This window comes from Podarcis bocagei (assembly GCF_964188305.1).
Source record: "Podarcis bocagei genome assembly, chromosome: 6".
Lineage (NCBI taxonomy): Eukaryota > Metazoa > Chordata > Lepidosauria > Squamata > Lacertidae > Podarcis > Podarcis bocagei.
Genome location: NC_138130.1, coordinates 9,624,835 through 9,642,562, shown reverse-complemented (window position 1 = coordinate 9,642,562; position 17,728 = coordinate 9,624,835). Strand labels below are relative to the sequence as shown.

At 45.5% G+C, this 17,728-nt stretch overlaps 1 protein-coding gene and 1 long non-coding RNA gene across 5 annotated transcripts in view; one reads left to right on the top strand and one right to left on the bottom strand.

Annotated features, from left to right (window-relative positions):
• KLF5 (KLF transcription factor 5) overlaps positions 1-17,728 on the bottom strand; it is a 207,110-nt gene that overhangs the window by 160,968 nt on the left and 28,414 nt on the right. For 3 of the 4 annotated variants that reach the window (XM_081198522.1, XM_081198524.1, XM_081198525.1), the window contains exons 4-5: positions 15,256-17,416; positions 12,003-15,100 (exon numbers count right to left, since the gene is read on the bottom strand). The exons of the other annotated variant lie outside the window; for it this stretch is intronic. In XM_081198522.1, coding sequence (XP_081054648.1) covers positions 17,238-17,416 — 179 coding nt within the window. In that variant the 3' untranslated portion in view covers positions 12,003-15,100; positions 15,256-17,237. Of the gene's footprint in view, positions 1-12,002; positions 15,101-15,255; positions 17,417-17,728 lie in introns of those variants that run through there. 4 annotated transcript variants of the gene reach the window in all.
• On the top strand, positions 5,800-12,302 carry LOC308589522. Its single transcript, XR_014009350.1, has 2 exons — positions 5,800-6,970; positions 10,837-12,302. It is a non-coding gene; the product is annotated as an uncharacterized lncRNA (long non-coding RNA).

Sequence of the window (17,728 nt, the reverse complement as noted above, 5' to 3'; positions counted from 1 at the left end):
GCAGAAGCAGTATGCTTTGCAGCACAGGGGGAAACGAGAGGGTTGTTGTTGTTGTTGTTTAGGCATTTAGTCGTGTCCAACTCTTCGTGACCCCATGGACCAGAGCACGCCAGGCACTTCTGTCTTCCACTGCCTCCCGCAGTTTGGTCAGACTCATGTTTGTAGCTTCGAGAACACTGTCCAACCATCTCGTCGTCTGTCGCCCCCTTCTCCTTGTGCCCTCCATCTTTCCCAGCATCAGGGTCTTTTCCAGGGAGTCTTCTCTTCTCGTGAGGTGGCCAAGTCTTGGAGGATCAGCTTCAGGATCTGTCCTTCCAGTGAGCACTCAGGGCTGATTTCCTTAAGAATGGATACGTTTGATCTTCTTGCAGTCCATGGGACTCTCAAGAGTCTCCTCCAGCACCAGAATTCAAAAGCATCACTTCTTCGGCGATTAGCCTTCTTTATGGTCCAGCTCTCACTTCCATACATCACTACTGGGAAAACCATAGCTTTAACTATACGGACCTTTGTTAGCAAGGTGATGTCTCTGCTTTTTAAGATCCTATCTAGGTTTGTCATTGCCAAGAGAAGATAATCATCATTTATACCATTTGGTTGTAAAAATGACAACAACAAAAACCAACCCTCAAAGTCAGTTTGTCGGTTTCCCATCGGTACCTGGTAGGCCACTGTTGGAGATTAGAAGTCTTCTGCAACAACAAATCTCATCAACCAGGGACCATGCTGGCTGGACCTGATGTTGTGGAGGACCACAACATCTGGAGAAGACCAGGTTGGTGGAAGTTTCTGAGTTCTTACAATCCTATAGCATTGTTTTTTTCCTCCTGCCATTGTAATTTATATTATTTGTTTTTATTTAACATGCTGTATTTACACATCACCCTTCCTGAGAATAGATTCCAGGGCAGTTTGCAATAATTAGAAGTACAGAATTTGATGTTAAAAGAATTATATGAATTGTTGTTGTTGAGTCGTTTAGTCGTGTCCGACTCTTCGTGACCCTATGGACCAGAGCACGCCAGGCACTCCTGTCTTCCACTGCCTCCTGCAGTTTGGTCAAAATGAATTAAGTTGTACAAATTAGGTAAATATTGGGCTGCAAATGTTGGATTACAGTAAATGCATTTTATTTAGTACATTTCCATCCTGCTTTTCTTCCACCAGAGAGACATGCAACCTCCTGTTCAGGCGCAGGCCAGAAAAAAAAACTAATTTGTTCTATGTGGTTGCAAATGGTAATCTGAACCCCACTTTGCATTTTGTTGGTGGCAGACGGCAGATTGCCCAAAGTAATGTTCCTTTCAGGTGTTCTCCTTTAGCATAGATAAAACAGAGCCCAAATCAGCAACCCCTCTAGTGCAAATTAGGCTAAATATCAAAGAATACATCAAAAGAAAACTTTGCACTGCCTGATCTTCTTTCCAATGAAGCCACCATTACACTCAGATTAGAGGAGGGATTTCCAAACGGCGTGCTGTGTGAGGTCTGCTAATATGCTGCAAGAAGTAAATTATATGATTAAAGGTTCCTCTGGGCCCCGAGCCCGAATAGAGGAGGGTGCCCACAGCATCTCTGCATGATTAATTGCTCTGGCCTTGCCTGCTCTCAGTCAGCCTCCGCTGAGGGCAGCTAATTCTGCTGTACCTTTCCTGCAGGTGTGACTGAATCATGTAATTACTCCCTTGCAGAGACATAACAGCATTACCTGTCCTCGGAGGAGCAGACTTTGCATGCGTCTACACTGTGGGAATACCTCTCAGACAGAAGCCACACCCACAACAGTGACTCATGCAGACACAATAAGGATGGGCTGCTGTTACACATTGCTAAAGGGGGTAAAAAGGTAAAGGGACCCCTGACCATTAGGTCCAGTCGTGACCGACTCTGGGGTTGCGGTGCTCATCTCGCTTTATTGGCCGAGGGAGCCAGCGTACAGCTTCCGGGTCAAGTGGCCAGCATGACTAAGCCGCTTCTGGCAAACCAGAGCAGCGCACAGAAATGCCGTTTACCTTCCCGCCGTAGTGGTACCTATTTATCTACTTGCACTTTGACATGCTTTCAAACTGCTAGGTTGGCAGGAGCAGAGACCGATCAACGGGAGCTCACCCCGTCGCGGGGATTTGAACCGCCGACCTTCTGATCGGCAAGTCCTAGGCTCTGTGGTTTAACTCACAGCGCCACCCACGTCCTCTAAAGGGGGTACCAGTCCCATAATTCTAGGGGAAAGCCTCAGAAGCTTTGGGAAATTTGGCCTGGAACATAAGAACCAGGCATTTGAACTGGAACATAAGAACCAGGCAGGAATAATTTCAGACCTGAGGAATCTCTCAGCAAAGTGGACCTCTCCTAAGTTGGTGGGCTTACCTGTCAGGGAAGGTAGAGACGCTGGCACCACCAGATGCCATTTAAATTTCCCATAATGCCCCAGTGTGATACCAAACTCTCCAACATTTTTCTGATGAAAATAGTTACATCCTATTCAATAATAATAATAATAATAATAATAATAATAATAATAATAATAATAATTTTATTTATACCCTGCCTATCTGACTGGGTTGCCCCAGCCCCTCTGGATAGCTTCCAAAACATAAAAAATGTATTAAAACATTAACCCTTAAAAAACCACATCCCTATACAGATTACTTATCTCCTTGACCAGGGGGTCGCATAACTTTATGCCCACCAACATGTCTACGATGAAAATAGGGGTGTCCTAAGGAAGAGTGGGACATTCCAGGATCAAATCAGAAACTGGGACGGCTTCTGTAAATCCAGGGTGGTCCCTGGAAAATAGGGGCACTTGGAGGGTCTGTGACAGTATTTTACTAAAAGGGAGCAAAGCTAAGGGAGCTGGGCATGTTTAGCCTGGAGAAGAGGAGGTTAAGGGGTGATATGATAGCCATGTTCAAATATATAAAAGGATGTCACATAGAGGAGGGAGAAAGGTTGTTTTCTGCTGCTCCAGAGAAGCGGACACGGAGCAATGGATCCAAACTACAAGAAAGAAGATTCCACCTAAACATTAGGAAGAACTTCCTGACAGTAAGAGCTGTTTGACAGTGGAATTTGCTGCCAAGGAGTGTGGTGGAGTCTCCTTCTTTGGAGGTCTTTAAGCAGAGGCTTGACAACCATATGTCAGGAGTGCTCTGATGGTGTTTCCTGCTTGGCAGGGGGTTGGACTCGATGGCCCTTGTGGTCTCTTCCAACTCTATGATTCTATGACTCTATGATTCTATGATTCAAACACCGGTGGTTGTCCCTTTGAGAGAAGTGGGATCCTGGCAGTTGTAGAAGGAACTAAGGATTTGATTATATGCTGCAGAAGAAGACACTCTTAGTCCATTCCAAGGGTGGGGTTTTTTCGTGTTTTTTTGTTTTTTGCTCTCTCACCTGCCTTTCCTCCGGACGGCTTTTCAAGGACAATAAGTAATGAAAACAACTGATCTCTCATGCTGCTGGGCTGGGGGTGGGAGGCCATCCCATAATACCCAAGACTTCACATTAATATCGCCCTGTTAACTTTTTCTAAGGACCCAAATCTTCCTATAATAAATATCCTTCATGGTGACAAGTAAAGCTCAAGTCACACACTGCCTTTGAAGTTTTAATGGCCACTCCAGCATCTCGATAAAGCTACTCAGCCTTTTCGTTGGTAGTAATTTTGCAAAGCCCGAAGCGGTGCGAGTCATCTTTACTGTTCAGCTCCCAAGGACGGAGATCTCATAAAACGCTGGGCTTCAAAGAGGCTGCTCCTTTCCTTGCCCCTTTTAAAAAGGAAATTCCTTCTATGTTCTACACGGAGTCTACACAATTTAATACACGCCTCCCATATTTCGCCCTGCTCTTCGAACCATCGTAAGTGTCAACATCTACTTACCCAGCCAACCACGGTCCTGGCAGTTAAAAGGGTTGCTTTCGCCTTTCTTTCTTTTTCCTGGCAGGAATCCAACCTTCAACACCCCTCTGAAATGCTTGGGGTAGAATTATCTGCCTTTTACCAAGTTATTTTTTAATTAGTTCAGGGGTGCCATGGCAACTTGGACAGGGATCTATCTGTTCTAGGAATCACTACTCTTTATGACTGTCATCTACAGCCCATTTACTTTATGGGATTCCTGCTTGCCCTGCTCTGAACATATTCATAACTGGAGCAAGGTCAGAGAACGAGAGAGATAGGGGGTTGCTTGCAAACACAGGTAAGTTTCTTTCAAGCAAGTTGACATTCTGTCAGGTGAGCTCCTGTGCATTTAAGGATGCGGCAAGAAGAAAGGCAGAGGCAATGAGGTTCTTTCGCTGCTCAGGCCAGGGAGGAAGTCTCAAAGAGGAAGTCATTATGGGGTGGGGGTCAAGGATTATCAGCGGACCTGACCCATAGGTGCACCGTGGCTTCCTTGTCTGATGTGAGCAGTCTCCCTCCAGGTTCCCACACAGGCTGGATAAAGTACCGCCAGTTCAAGACCTTGTCTTCCTCACACATTCCTTCGGTAGTGTCTTTGCCTTCTGAGGTGGAGCACTGACTGACCCACATTGTTAATTAATTGAAAGAGGCAAAGAGAGGTTTATATCTGCCAAGTGTTGGTTTATGTTTTGCACTGAGCATTCATAATGACTTTTAGAAGACATCTGAAGGCAGCCCTGTTTAGGGACATTTTTAATGTTTGTTGCTTTATCGTGTTTTTAATATTCTGTTGGGAACCGCCCAGAGTGGCTGGGGAAGCCCAGCCAGATGGGCGGGGTAGAAACAATAAATTATCATTATTATTATTATTATTATTATTATTATTATTATTATTATTATTATTTGTCAGTCGTACCTTGGAAGTTGAACAGAATCCGTTCCGGAAGTCTGTCGACTTCCAAAGTGTTCAGAAAGCAAAGCGCGGCTTTTAATCGGGTGCAGGAAGCTCCTGCAGCCAATCAGAAGCCAAGGAAGCCCTTTCGGACATTAGGCTTCCAAAAATAGTTTGCAAACCAGAACAGTCACTTCCGGGTTTGTGGTGTTTGGGAGCCAAAATGTTCGACAACTAAGCAGTGCAACTAAGGAAGGCTGCAGACGTGCATGAGAAACGCACCCCCCCCCCCGGTCATGATTCCAGACCATCTCATCTCTTAATCATGGCTAAGAAATTGGGAACAAGAGATTGGGAGTGCGTGCTCCCTGCCTCTTTTCTTGTCTCCTGCGCAAAATCTTCCCTACTTGTCCTTGTTATCCTTAACCATGGCTGCGCATCACATCGTCAGTGTCAGAATATGACCTGTGAGCAATGTGCACTCCGACAGCCATGATTAAAAGGCCTTTAGGGAGGACAGTACTGAACAGAACTAATCAGCTGCAATGAAGCCGGAGTTAATCATGGCCAAGGGGCTCTGAAAGAAACAGAATGGGACTAACTAAATTCTTACAGGTTGCCGTCAAGTAACCCTTACTCAGAGTAAGTAGACCCCTCAAAATTAACAGACCTAAGCTAGTCATGGCGATTATATTTCAATACGTCTAACAGAATTCAGGATAGCTCAGTCGGTAGAGCATGAGACTGTTCATCTCAGGGTCACGTGTTTGAGTTCTACCTAGGGCAAAACATTGCAGGGGGTTCCTTGTGGTTCCTTCCAACTCTATGATTCTACACACTGCCCAAGCTTGTGCCCCAGAGAGGTCATTTCGAGATCGCTAACGCAGCAAAAACAATGCAGCAGTTACGAGTTTTTATTATTACTACTACTATTAGTATTAGCTAGGCATGGCCAAACTCGGCCCTCCAGATTTTTTGGGACTACAGTTCCCATCATCCCTGACCACTGATCCTGTTAGCTAGGGATGATGGGAGTTGTAGTCCCCAAACATCCGGAGGGCCGAGTTTGGCCATGCCTGCTATTAGCGGTCTCTGCAGCCACTGTAGGTGCTGTGATTCTCCGGTGGTTTGACCCCCACTCCCCTGCCTGGAGGTGCACTCTATTGTCTCTTGAGACAGACAAATGCCAACAATTCTCAACAAGTCAGTTTAAATGCCATGGGGTGGTGAATTGGTTTGTATTTAATCACAGCTCGCTTCGGTCTGGACTGTGTCCTTTGCCTTTTTATATCTGGTAGGCCAGTGCTTCCGAAATGTCTGCTAGCTGACACACTGTTTATTTTTGAATTAAAGTGGGGGTTTTACCTTTAGAATGAGCAAGAGTGGAGAATTATCTGTACATGGCGGAGCTCGCCCCTTGTTCTCCTGTGCAAGTCAAGATGGGAAGAGTGAGTCACGCCAAGACACAAAAGGGAGCCTCCTCTGAAGGGTGAGACACAGACACGTGACAGAATTATCTGCTGCCCCCCAGATGGTGTGACTGGACTGAAGCAAGGGCAGAGCAGTGAATCATGCAGAGATGGGCAGGCAGCTTTCTCTGAGGGTGCGTATTTTGGGCTTGCAGAATCCTTCAGTGGCTTACGTTAAGGTTGCCATATTTCAAAAAGTGAAAATCCCAAAGCAAAAGATGTTGAGCTCCAAAAATCTCCTATTTTTCCAGGAAAACGACACTTGTGACGTGGACTGCCATGCTTCCAGACATTTCTACATTTTTGATGGATGAATCCCAGTTTATGTGCTTCATCGTGGCACACATTTGGGGAATTGTGGCTCTAAGCATACTGAGCATGCTCACAAAATCTCACCACAGTGAGGGGAACTCATGAGAGCCCTTGGTGTAAGAGACATTAAAGCCCAGTTTCAAAGCATATATGGAACAGGTTCGGGGGCTAGACAGTTGTCAGGCATTGCCTTAAACCATAAGGGTGTGCATAGCCCCTTCCAGCTTAAACGAAATAACATTTGGAATCACTGTGACTAATGTATTTGCAGATGGTACAAGCTGACACCATTTGATAATCAGGTTTCTCTCATCTTTATGAGGATTTGCTTCTTTGAGGTTACTGAAAAGCCCTTTTATATCGCAGAAATTAGCTGAAACGTCCGGAGGCATGGTATGTACCCTTCAAAATGCTCACATTTCACTTGATTGCTGCTGTTAATATTTCAAAGATGAAGTAAATCTTCTCCCCCCCTCAGGGCATTTTAGCATGTGTGAACTTTTTGCAAGGACGAGTGGATCTCAGTTCCATCTTCATAACAGAAAGGCTGGGGGGGGGGTGGAGGCAGGCAAAGCATTGATATACCCACCGGAGTGTGGAAAATGATAACCATATGGGGAAAGACTTTTACTTATGTTCAATTTAATATTCTGAAGAGACTGAACTAAATGTGTCATTTCATGTAATGTACACTCTTTAAAAATGCAAATAGCATGCAAGGGGGGGGGGTTGATAATTATAGGGGTTGAAGCAGGTGGGTGGGAGGAGCTTAACCTTCTCCTCCCTTGATGGACAAAATTTGAGGAGAAAAGGACTGTTCTCCTTTCAGACTTACAATCCCCAATGAATAACCCTCCCTCCCTCCAGAAGCTGCTATTTGCGTATTTTTAAAAAATGCATCCTAAGTGCAAACATGCATATGATGTCTAGTTTATCTCAGTGCCTTCAGCAAAATACAGCCAAAGGGAAACACTTTTACAATCCATTGACTTCAAGGGGAGACAGCTAAGCATAGGTTTGGTTCACCTATTTGCTCCTTTGCAGCCACGGCTTTGATATCGGGTGGAGGGAAGGTGAGTTTGGCTGAGGGGTTGGGAGATCCCCCATTGAGAGCCAGTGTGGTGTAGTGGTTAAGAGCGGTAATCTCGTAATCTGGTGAACCGGGTTCGCTTCCCCGCTCCTCCACATGCAGCTGCTGGGTGACCTTGGGCCAGTCACACTTCTTTGAAGTCTCTCAGCCCCACTCACCTCACAGAGTGTTTGTTGTGGGGGAGGAAGGGAAAGGAGAATGTTAGCCGCTTTGAGACTCCTTCGGGTAGTGATAAAGCGGGATATCAAATCCAAACTCTTCTTCTTCCTGATCTCCTGAATTCAATGGGATGCCCATGTTTTAACTTTGGCTGAAGTGGATTTATTTATCCTGCAGAGGATTTGCTGCCTTATCTGTTATTCTGGGCGCACTTAAGCTACAATCTTTTATGCACTGAAGGAAAGAATGCTCAGGATTGCACTGTGAGGAGTAAGAACTTTTGACCAAATGTTGGAGAAAGCGAAGGCCACCCACAAAAGCAGCAGCAGCCCATGTACTTTTACTATCACTGAATCCTTCAAACATAAACATATATGCAGAGCTGATTTGAATTACCTTGTAGTCCTAGAGGATTTATTTTTATTTTTTTGCCAGCCCCGCAGACCCTTCAGCTTGCTGTTTCTGTGAGGTGGGAGCAACTGCAGTGGTTTCTGCTTTCCCAGGTTCATACAAACAGGCTCTGCAGCTGGGAAAGCTGCTGGCACAGAATACATTTGAGCCTACTCCTAAAACCTTGGCCAACAGGGTCTGGGGTCAGAAGCAGCACTTCCTACTGCTTTTCCCCTGCTCTTTATAAGTGATTGGACACTTTCACTCTGTTTACTCGTGTGGGTCATGGGGAAAGAGCTGCAACTGGGAAAATCCAGGACGACACACCTGCACCTTTCACTCAGACCCTACTTTCTGGGGTAGGGAGAGGGTAATAGTTTGCAAGTTTCCTTAATTATCCTGGAGCCCGCAGAATCCTCATGCAGCCATGGTACTGCTTATTGGGTCACCCTACTCCTGTGGGTTAGACCACAGAGCCTAGGACTTGCCGTTCAGAAGGTCGGCGGTTCAAATCCCCGCGACGGGGTGAGCGCCCGTTGCTCGGTCTCTGCTCCTGCCAACCTAGCAGTTCGAAAGCACGTCAAAGTGCAAGTAGATAATTAGGTACCGCTCCGGCGGGAAGGTAAACGGCGTTTCTGTGCGCTGCTCTGGTTTGCCAGAAGCGGCTTAGTCATGCTGGCCACTTGACCCGGAAGCTGTACGCCGGCTCCCTCGGCCAATAAAGCGAGATGAGCGCCGCAACCCCAGAGTCGTCCGTGACTGGACCTAATGGTCAGTGGTCCCTTTACCTTTTTACACCCTTTAGCAATGTGTAACAGCAAGAAGTACCTACCTGGACAGCCGCCCATCCTTATTGTGTCTGCACGAGTCACTGTTGTGGGTGTGGCTTCTGTCTGAGAGGCATTCCCACAGTGTAGACGCATGCAAAGTCTGCTCCTCCGAGGACAGGTAATGCTGTTAAAGCGAGATGAGCGCCGCAACCCCAGTCGGCCACAACTGGACCTAATGGTCAGGGGTCCCTTTACCTTTACTGCCGCCAGGAAAGTCCACAGGCAGATATCAAGGCAGCAAGCCTTCTCTGCTCTTTGGCCCTCGGCCGCTGGAGCCTTGCCGCTTCTGAGCCATGGCTAGTAGCATCTGATACATATAATTATACATATAGAGTCTAAGCATTGCTTAATGCCAGGGGCCATTGCAACATCCCACAGCAGCTGATTCCGTAAGTTAGTAGGCTATGCATTGTGTGAAGAAGTACTTTATTTCACGTCACCTCACCTAAATATTGTCATTTCCCACAAACTGGTGAAAATGGCCCATTCCTGCTTTTGTTTCCAGTAACAGGGATATATAGAGAAGTTTTTCGTGCTTGATGTTTTATTGCGTTTTTAATATTCTGTTCAGAGCCACACAGTGACTTGGGGCAAGTCAGTCAGGTGGGCAACATATAAATAATAAAATTATTGTTACTTATTACTCCCCCCCTGCATCCATGTTGTGTGTGTGTGTACACCTAAAATCACAGACCTGAGGGTCATCTAGTCCAATGCCCTGCAATGCAGAAATCTTGACTAAAGCATCCATGACATACGGCCAACCTCTTGTTTAAAAACCTCCAAGGAAGAAGCGTCCACCACCTTCTGAGGTAGCCCATTCCATGGTCAAACAACTATTACCGTCAGAAAGTTCTTCCTGTTTAGCTGGAATCTCCTTTCTTGTAACTTGAACCCATTGGTTTGGGTCAGGGGTCGGCAAACTGAGGCCCGCGGGCCAGATCAGGCCCAACTGCCTTCAGGATCCGGCCCACGGACTGTCTGTGGATTGGCGTGGGGATTCTGTTTGTTCGTACTGCGCCGTTTCCCCCCCTGCGCCATTCCGTTTCCCCCCCTCCGTCACGCACACTGCGGTGGTGCCTCCTTCCTCCCTCCTCCTGGCTTCTCCCCGCCCTGCCTAGAGGAGGAAGGGGGCTGGGCTGAGCGCCATTTTAAGCAGCCCCTCTCTGGAGCCAGTCCTTTCATGTCGCTCATCTTCCATCTGCCACCCTGGTGCTCCTGTGGGCCAGAGCGGACAAGCTCACTCTGCCTACCCACAAGCAGCGGCGGCAGTGGTGGTGACGGCGGCAGCCCCAGGGAAGGTAAGCACAGTGGCTGGGGCTGGGGAGGACTACTTGCCCCCCTCACCTCGTCTTCCAGCTCCACCCCCCCCTCGGTGCCACTTCTCTAGCCCGCCACAAGTTCTGAGGGACAGTGGGCGGGCCCGCGACTAAAAATTTTTGCCAACCCCTGGTTTGGGTCTTGCCACCCTGGAGCAGGAGAAAACAAGCTTCCATGTGACAGCCCTTTAGATATTTGAATTGTATCTCCTCAGTCTCCTTTTCCAGGCTAAACACACCCAACTCCCTCAACCGTTCCTCATATGGCTTGGTTTCCAGACCCTCAATACCTTCTGCTGTAAACATAAGCTGGGGAATTCATAGGCAGCCTCTTATAGCTTCCATGTGTGCAGGATTCATGACAAAAGCCAAAAATCAAGTATGAATCTTGGCCAGTCTCTCTCTCTCTCTCTGGTCAAGAGATGAAGTTTGTGTTGCTCTAATAACTGTTCCGTTTCCACTAACATTTAGGAGAATCAGATGGTTGTTTTCCTGATGCGTTAAAGCAGCCGAGACTTGGGAGCCGCCCGCTCTTTAGATGATAAAACCTATCTGGAAATGTCCCGCTAGAGCTTTCCAAGAGAATGTATTAAAAACAAGCCAGAGCCCTTTACAGCATTCCTGAAAATGGAAAAATCCTTCATCTCTCTGAGGATCGCATTAAAACAACTGTTGGAAGGCCTGTTAAATATGAAAGAGCCGGAATCCCGTGACTCCACGCTGCCTCAGTGTATGGGAACCCCCCTGGACATGGTGTACCCTCTGCGGGTTGAGGAAAACTCAAGCTGTGTGAAATGTACGATTTGATCCACCTTTGGCACGGCATTCCTATATGAAACGAACGGAAGACTGACCCACAGTCATTGTACTGTATGCATTTGTGGAGAGTCAAGTGAGCAAATGGAGAGGCGGAGTTTAAGACGTCAGGGGGATGACTGCATTCAGTTAACATCCCTCACTCTTGCACCTGTTGCTTATCGTCGAGGCAGTTTGCCAATCTGCAGGTGGTGCTCCAGACCCAAAATCTCCAGTATTATTAACAAACTGAGCAGGCATATCTTAGCAGCACTATAAAACATGCAGCCAGGATACTTTCTGGAAATACCTTCTCCCACATGATCTGAAAATTCCTGGGTTAAAGTTGAGATGTCCATTTACTTGAAATATTAAATCCATGGGAATGTAATACTGGACGTATTTCAACAGAATTGTGGAACTCTACCTTGGGGGCAGTCCAGCCAAGCTAAACTCCCTCTGTTCGGAAGCTGCTAATTTCAGAGATGGCCCTGGACCGGGCCTAGAGGGGAAACTCAAAGAGAGATGCAAGAAGTAGCCATCTTTCTGAGAACACACAACTCCCATCTTCCCTGGCCATTGATCATGTTTGCTGAAGTTGATGGAATTGTAATTCAGCAGCACCTGGGGAGCCAAAGGTCCATAATATCTTGTGCCTGCATCACTGAGGTTGATGGAGCTATAAGCGTAAAGAAAATCCAGTCCGGAATAATAAAACATGCAGAGAGGTGGGCTCACAATAATTTTCTATTATTTCTTATGTGTACCCCAACAATTTGAAAATTAAAATTAAGACAGGTTTTCCAAAATCAGGAGATCTGCTCTTGACACACACAAACAAATGCTTTTAGGCACTTTTTATTTTCCAAAAAAAAGGGGTCATATATATATATATATATATATATAAAGCATCTCATTCTCTTTCAGTAACGATACAGCTGTTTGCTTGATCATTTGCATAGGATATATCGCCATACAAAAATAAGGACAGGGAGTGGGGCAGAGTAGCAGGGGGAGAGCAGCAAAACAATATGCTTGTGTTTTTCTTTTCCAGGATTAAACATCTGAAGCCTTACAAAAAAAATATGTACATCTTTTCCCATCATCTATTTACAATTAAGAGCAATGCTTTTTTTTTTTTTTAGAAAAAAGCTATAAACAACTTTATCAAGTTTGTGGAAAATTTTCTAAAAAAAAAAAATCTCTACCATATACCACAAAAATAAATAAAAGACGCAAACAATAGTCTGAACAAAGTTTTGCTTCGAGGCCTTTCTCCCCTCCCCCCCCCTTTTTGGCATGTTGATTAGTTAACTTTACTTTCTACCCTTTGGTTGACAGCATGACATTGCAGCTCAGCGGCTGTGATGCAGAGAAGCCCCAAAAGCCCAGGGCAAGGGCTTCTGAGCCCACGCTGGGGCGTCTCACCTCGTGCCAAAGGCAGCGCTGTGCACAACTTCAGAACCCTCTACCCTCGGGCTCCAAGACATGCACAATGGGAAAGAACAAGGAAATAGGCTAAAAACTTATTAAAAACAAACCGGAGTTTCTAAAGCAGCTTGTTAATTAGCTGTTAGGAAGGGGGAAAGGCTCAGAACTCTGCTGCAAAGGAAAGCTTGCCTCGCAAATCACCTCCCCATGTAACTGAATTACTTATGGTGCAATCTGACCGTATCCTACAACTGAATCTCCTCCTCTGTTGCTTGGAGTCCAGCATTAAGGACCTGGTTGGCAATGAAGGATAAGGCTCGGAATAATTTGTGGTTTTCTGGGGAAACCTGGAAGTGTATCAGGGGCTCTATCAGGGTGAAGGTGTGTCGTGGTCAACAAGCTTCCTTAGAAGGCAGCTCATCTGATCATTACTAATCTTCCCTTGGGAAACAAGGGTATTGGCTGTGCTTCAGGGCGTTCAGAATTCACTTGAGCAACCAAGAGGCCAGGACAACACTCCATGTAAATTGGCTATGATCCCTAAACCATGCCCCAGGCTCTGCAATGGAAGAGCAGGGCTTCTTCAGCTGAGAAGTCAATGTGGCAAAGGTTCCCTGATTGCTGAGGTCCACATCTCTCCTTTAACCCAGTATTCACGAAGGTCTTCATCGTTCCTGCCAAAACACAAGTGGCTCGGATTCTGCCAAGCATACTCTCCAACACCCAAGCTGGCCGTGCTACATCTGCACAACTTAGCAGTGAACCTCAATCTGGTGTCAAGTGGAGAACTGGTGGAACTGAACAGGAAAAAGAAATGTCCCAACAGCGTGTCTCCAAGGGAAATAATTTAACACATTCTCCTGTTTTAAGAAAGCACTCCCAAGTACTGCTTCTTTCAAAAGTGTTGCCTAAGATGTCCACCAGGAATATATGTTGGTCAAACAGGACTATGCACTGAGTAGGCCAACCTGTTGACAGGTGGGGTTAGGGAAGATGGAAAGCCCATAAGAGAGAGATTTGCCCTTCCTGAAGAGACTAGAGTGGCCATACTAATAACAGTAAGTTCTGGTGTACATGATTATTTACTCAGTTTATATCAGGCATAGACAAACTCGGCCCTCCAGATGTTATGAGACTACCATTCCCATCATCCCTGACCACTGGGTCCTGTTAGCTAGGGATGGTGGGAGTTGTAGTCCCAAAACATCTGGAGGGCTGAGTTTGCCTATGCCTGCTTTATATCCTGCCCTTTCTCCTGAGCAAGAGGTGGCACAGCAAGAATTCATACAGGATTTGTGTATGTAAACGAGGACCTGAATAGCAATCTCAGCTACAATCTAGTAAAGATTTTAGGTCTCAGATTCCAGGAAGAGACCTCAGCTGCAACTCTACATTCACTTGGGAGTAAGCCCCACAGAATGTAATAGGACCTACTTCCAAGTAACTATACATAAGCACTGTTAAGAGCACACGTTACTTTGTCCCACTGAAGCCAATTAGACCTGGAAGTGCTCAGCTTTTGTCAGGATTCAACCCATTATAATGCCAGAGGCAGCAGTCTTCAAAGCTAAGGTATAAGAAGTAGATAAACAGAGTGGGACTTATTTGCAAGCAAACATGCACAGAATTGTTCCATGGGCAAACTCTTGTGTATCTAACTGTCTTGTGCTACTTGCTAGTACTATTTCCATTACTGCCTCTGAAACAGATTAACCTGTGAAATTTTATGTTGAATTAAAATTAAGTTTGAAAGGGCACCACTTGATTATTTTTTAAGCGGAACTAATCACAGATCATTTTCTGAAACCCATGAGAATGGACAGAACCATTACTCTTGAAGACAGAACACTGCTGAAAGTTAACACACCAGACTTTCTTTTTCCTGTTCAGTTCCGACATTCAAAATTCACCCTCTTTTGTGGTTCAACCCGCCTTGCCTTCATTGTCATTCTGATCTAGGTAAGATGGTGGAGCCATTGGTGTGGTGAGATGCTAGGCAGAAAAGGGAATTTCAGCAGTGGGGCCTCAAAGGGCCACAAAACACGTTTTTTTTGCTCTAGGCAATAGCATTCCGACTGATAGTTCCTTCCCCTCAATTTAAAATGGGATGAGGTTTGAGTACGAGCGGGAACACTGCCACCTCCACTCTCATCGTGTCCTCAGCCATGGTATATTGAGCTAGATTCCAGCAGCAGAGAACACATTCCCTCTCAATGTTAGAACTCCAATTTTACAAAATGTGCTTATGCTTTAATAAGAAAGTTTTTCGGGGTGGGATTACAGCATCGTTTACATTTGAACTAGCAAACTTTGGGGGAGGAGAAACTGCAGTATCCTTTGCCTTTGCGAAAGCGACAAGTCGTGTCCCAGCCGCTGCCGTCCCCCAGATCCATATTACATAGACAAATACAAATACACAGAAAGTTTCAGTACACATTATCACTAGCTGCACCGGGAATGCCACACACAAACAGGTGGTGTGCATTTGATACCAGAACCTGAGCTGGGCCTCAGTGGCGTAGCGTGGGGGGTGCAGGGGGGGCCGGCCGCACCGGGCGCAACATCTGGGGGTTAGGGTTAGGGGGCGCACATCCACGGGTTAGGGGGCGCAAATTACTTGCCTTGCCCCGGGTGCTGACAACCCACGCTACGCCACTGCTGGGCCTGGACATATAGATCAAACAGGCTACAGACCACACCAACATCAGATTCCCACAGACCCCTTTCCATTCTCCAGACAGCTGATCAATGCAGCTTGTTTGAAAGGGCTACATGCACACTCAATACAGTTGAATCGGGGGCAAAAAAAAAATCCACACAGAATTAGATTGTACTGGTGTTGAACCAGCTTAGTGTTTTGATATTCTAAACCCACATTCTAAATCCTTCTTTTTAAAGCAATATTAAGTTTAGCTTATAGTAAGAGGTTTAACATTATGTATCAGATCCACCCTTGTTATTTAAGCTCCTGGCAGTTGCTTAACAGTTCATATTTTGCAAATATTTTGTACTTGTAAAACATTTTAGGGGAGGAAGTGTGATCTGTTTTGAATTCTCAGTGCATCACATCTGTGTGAACAATAACAAAAGCGACTGGATGGCTAGCTCATTATGTGAAACCAAGGCGGCTAACTTTTTTTGAGAGGTATTTTAAAAAGATGGTTCAATTTTTAAATGTGCCATATTAAAACTGTCCGAAGTAAGATGGTTGCTACTTTTCCCAGCTGATTTCTAGAAAATCCTTTTGTAAGAAAACATTATAAGCTGATCTGCATATTTACAAAATCTTTGTCATAGCAAACATGCAACTTACAGAACATTTTGTTCTATGGCTATTTATGAATTTGTATATATATATATATATATTTCATCTCCACAGAAAACTTTTTTTATAAAATATAACAAGTAATAAAACATCCAGTAAAATTCTGACAGAAAATAAATGGTGGCTTGTCCTCTTAGATTCACTTAGCTGTAAATTAAATTAGTTTTCCTAAACACTGCTTACCAGAGCAAGAGTGTCTTGGTCAAGGCCCCAAAAACATAGATTCCAGAGCTTTTGAGACATAATACTTACATTTAGGGACACCTCGTCATGTTATATTTTGCAGATGTGAGCTGGGGCATTGCTATACAACATACTTTAATCAGCTCCATACCAATTAACTGTCATTGCTTTCCTTCAAGGAATCCTGGGGAGCACAATCTGATCTGTCACAGATTCCCCATCACAAAACAGTCCCCAAGAGTCCCCAGGAAAAAGGTTATGGGCATTAAATACCTGCAGTGCAGATACATCCATAGACACTTGTTTACATCCACAGGCAAGAGGAGCTTGCCAGACCGCATTAGCTGTCTTTGTACTTCACAGTAAGCCATAAATCACAGCTTATCATGAATGAGCAGAGTCGTCTTGTGTGTTTGTTGACCACTCCTCAACTGGCACATGTGGGAACAACACAAACCTTGCTTACTGTGCCACCTGAAGCTGGGACCATGGTTTGTAGGAACAAACCACGGTTCTGGGTTTGGAAAACACGCTAAGCCATGGTTTGCGGTTTGTTTCTTCTGCTCACGCAAGCGGAGTAGTGAAGCAGCAGTAGCTGGGAAGCAGACATGGCCACATTGCTTGTTCACGGCTTACTGTGATGTATGAACATTAGTCGCCATGTGGTAAAACAGGTAACAACAAAACCCTGGCTTCCCGACGCATGTGTTTAGCCAAAATCTGGGAAACGGCTCCCATGACTGCACAGAAACCACACGTTTGTAAAACCTGTTCTGGCAAAATGTTTTTGCCTATGCATATATGAAACCGATTAATCCTATCTGCAAAATATATACCATGGTAGGGAGCCCTGAGATGACATCTGTGAGGGGCTGAAGTCAAATGCGTGAAGAGTAGGTCACGTGGCCGTAACATGGTGAAACCATCAGTATTGTGACACAGTGTCTTCCCTGTTTCCTCATAAATATACAAAATATACACTTCCAGTTTCTTTCACAATTTTTCCTCTTTTAAAAATGGAGAGCAGTTCATATGCAGTCAAAACACTTAAGCTAATTCTAACTGAACGTGTATATATACTTTAACCGAGTCACTAGGAAGTTGCATAGATACCAAGAGCCTCATGAGAAAGTCCAGCCTAGTTCTGATGTCTCTTCATGTGCAGAGCCAAGTGGTCAGACCGAGAAAAGCTGCGACTGCACACGGCACACTGGAAAGGTTTGGCCCCAGTGTGCTTTCTGTAGTGGCGGGTCAACTCGTCGGAGCGCGCAAATCTCCAGTCACATCCTTCCCATGTGCATTTGTATGGCTTCTCTCCTGGAAACAATAAAAAGAAAAGCACACAAAAAATTAGTCACCACTCAGTCCAATACCACTAGCCAAATTCCAATCCAACTGACAAGGTCATAAATATAGCGAGCTAGCACATCAGCGAGAGAGCTACGGCAACCTGCTTCCTTATGTGTTAGGTTTCCAGGTGCTGGGATATATCTACGTGGCAGAGCAGTCAATAATCTGACGCTCCCACTTGCGGTGCAATGTGGGACGGTCCACTACTCTGTTTTGCACCGTGTGTGGATTGATGCTCAAGGCTCCTTTTGCAGCATGGGAGCTGCTGCAGTGCTCCCA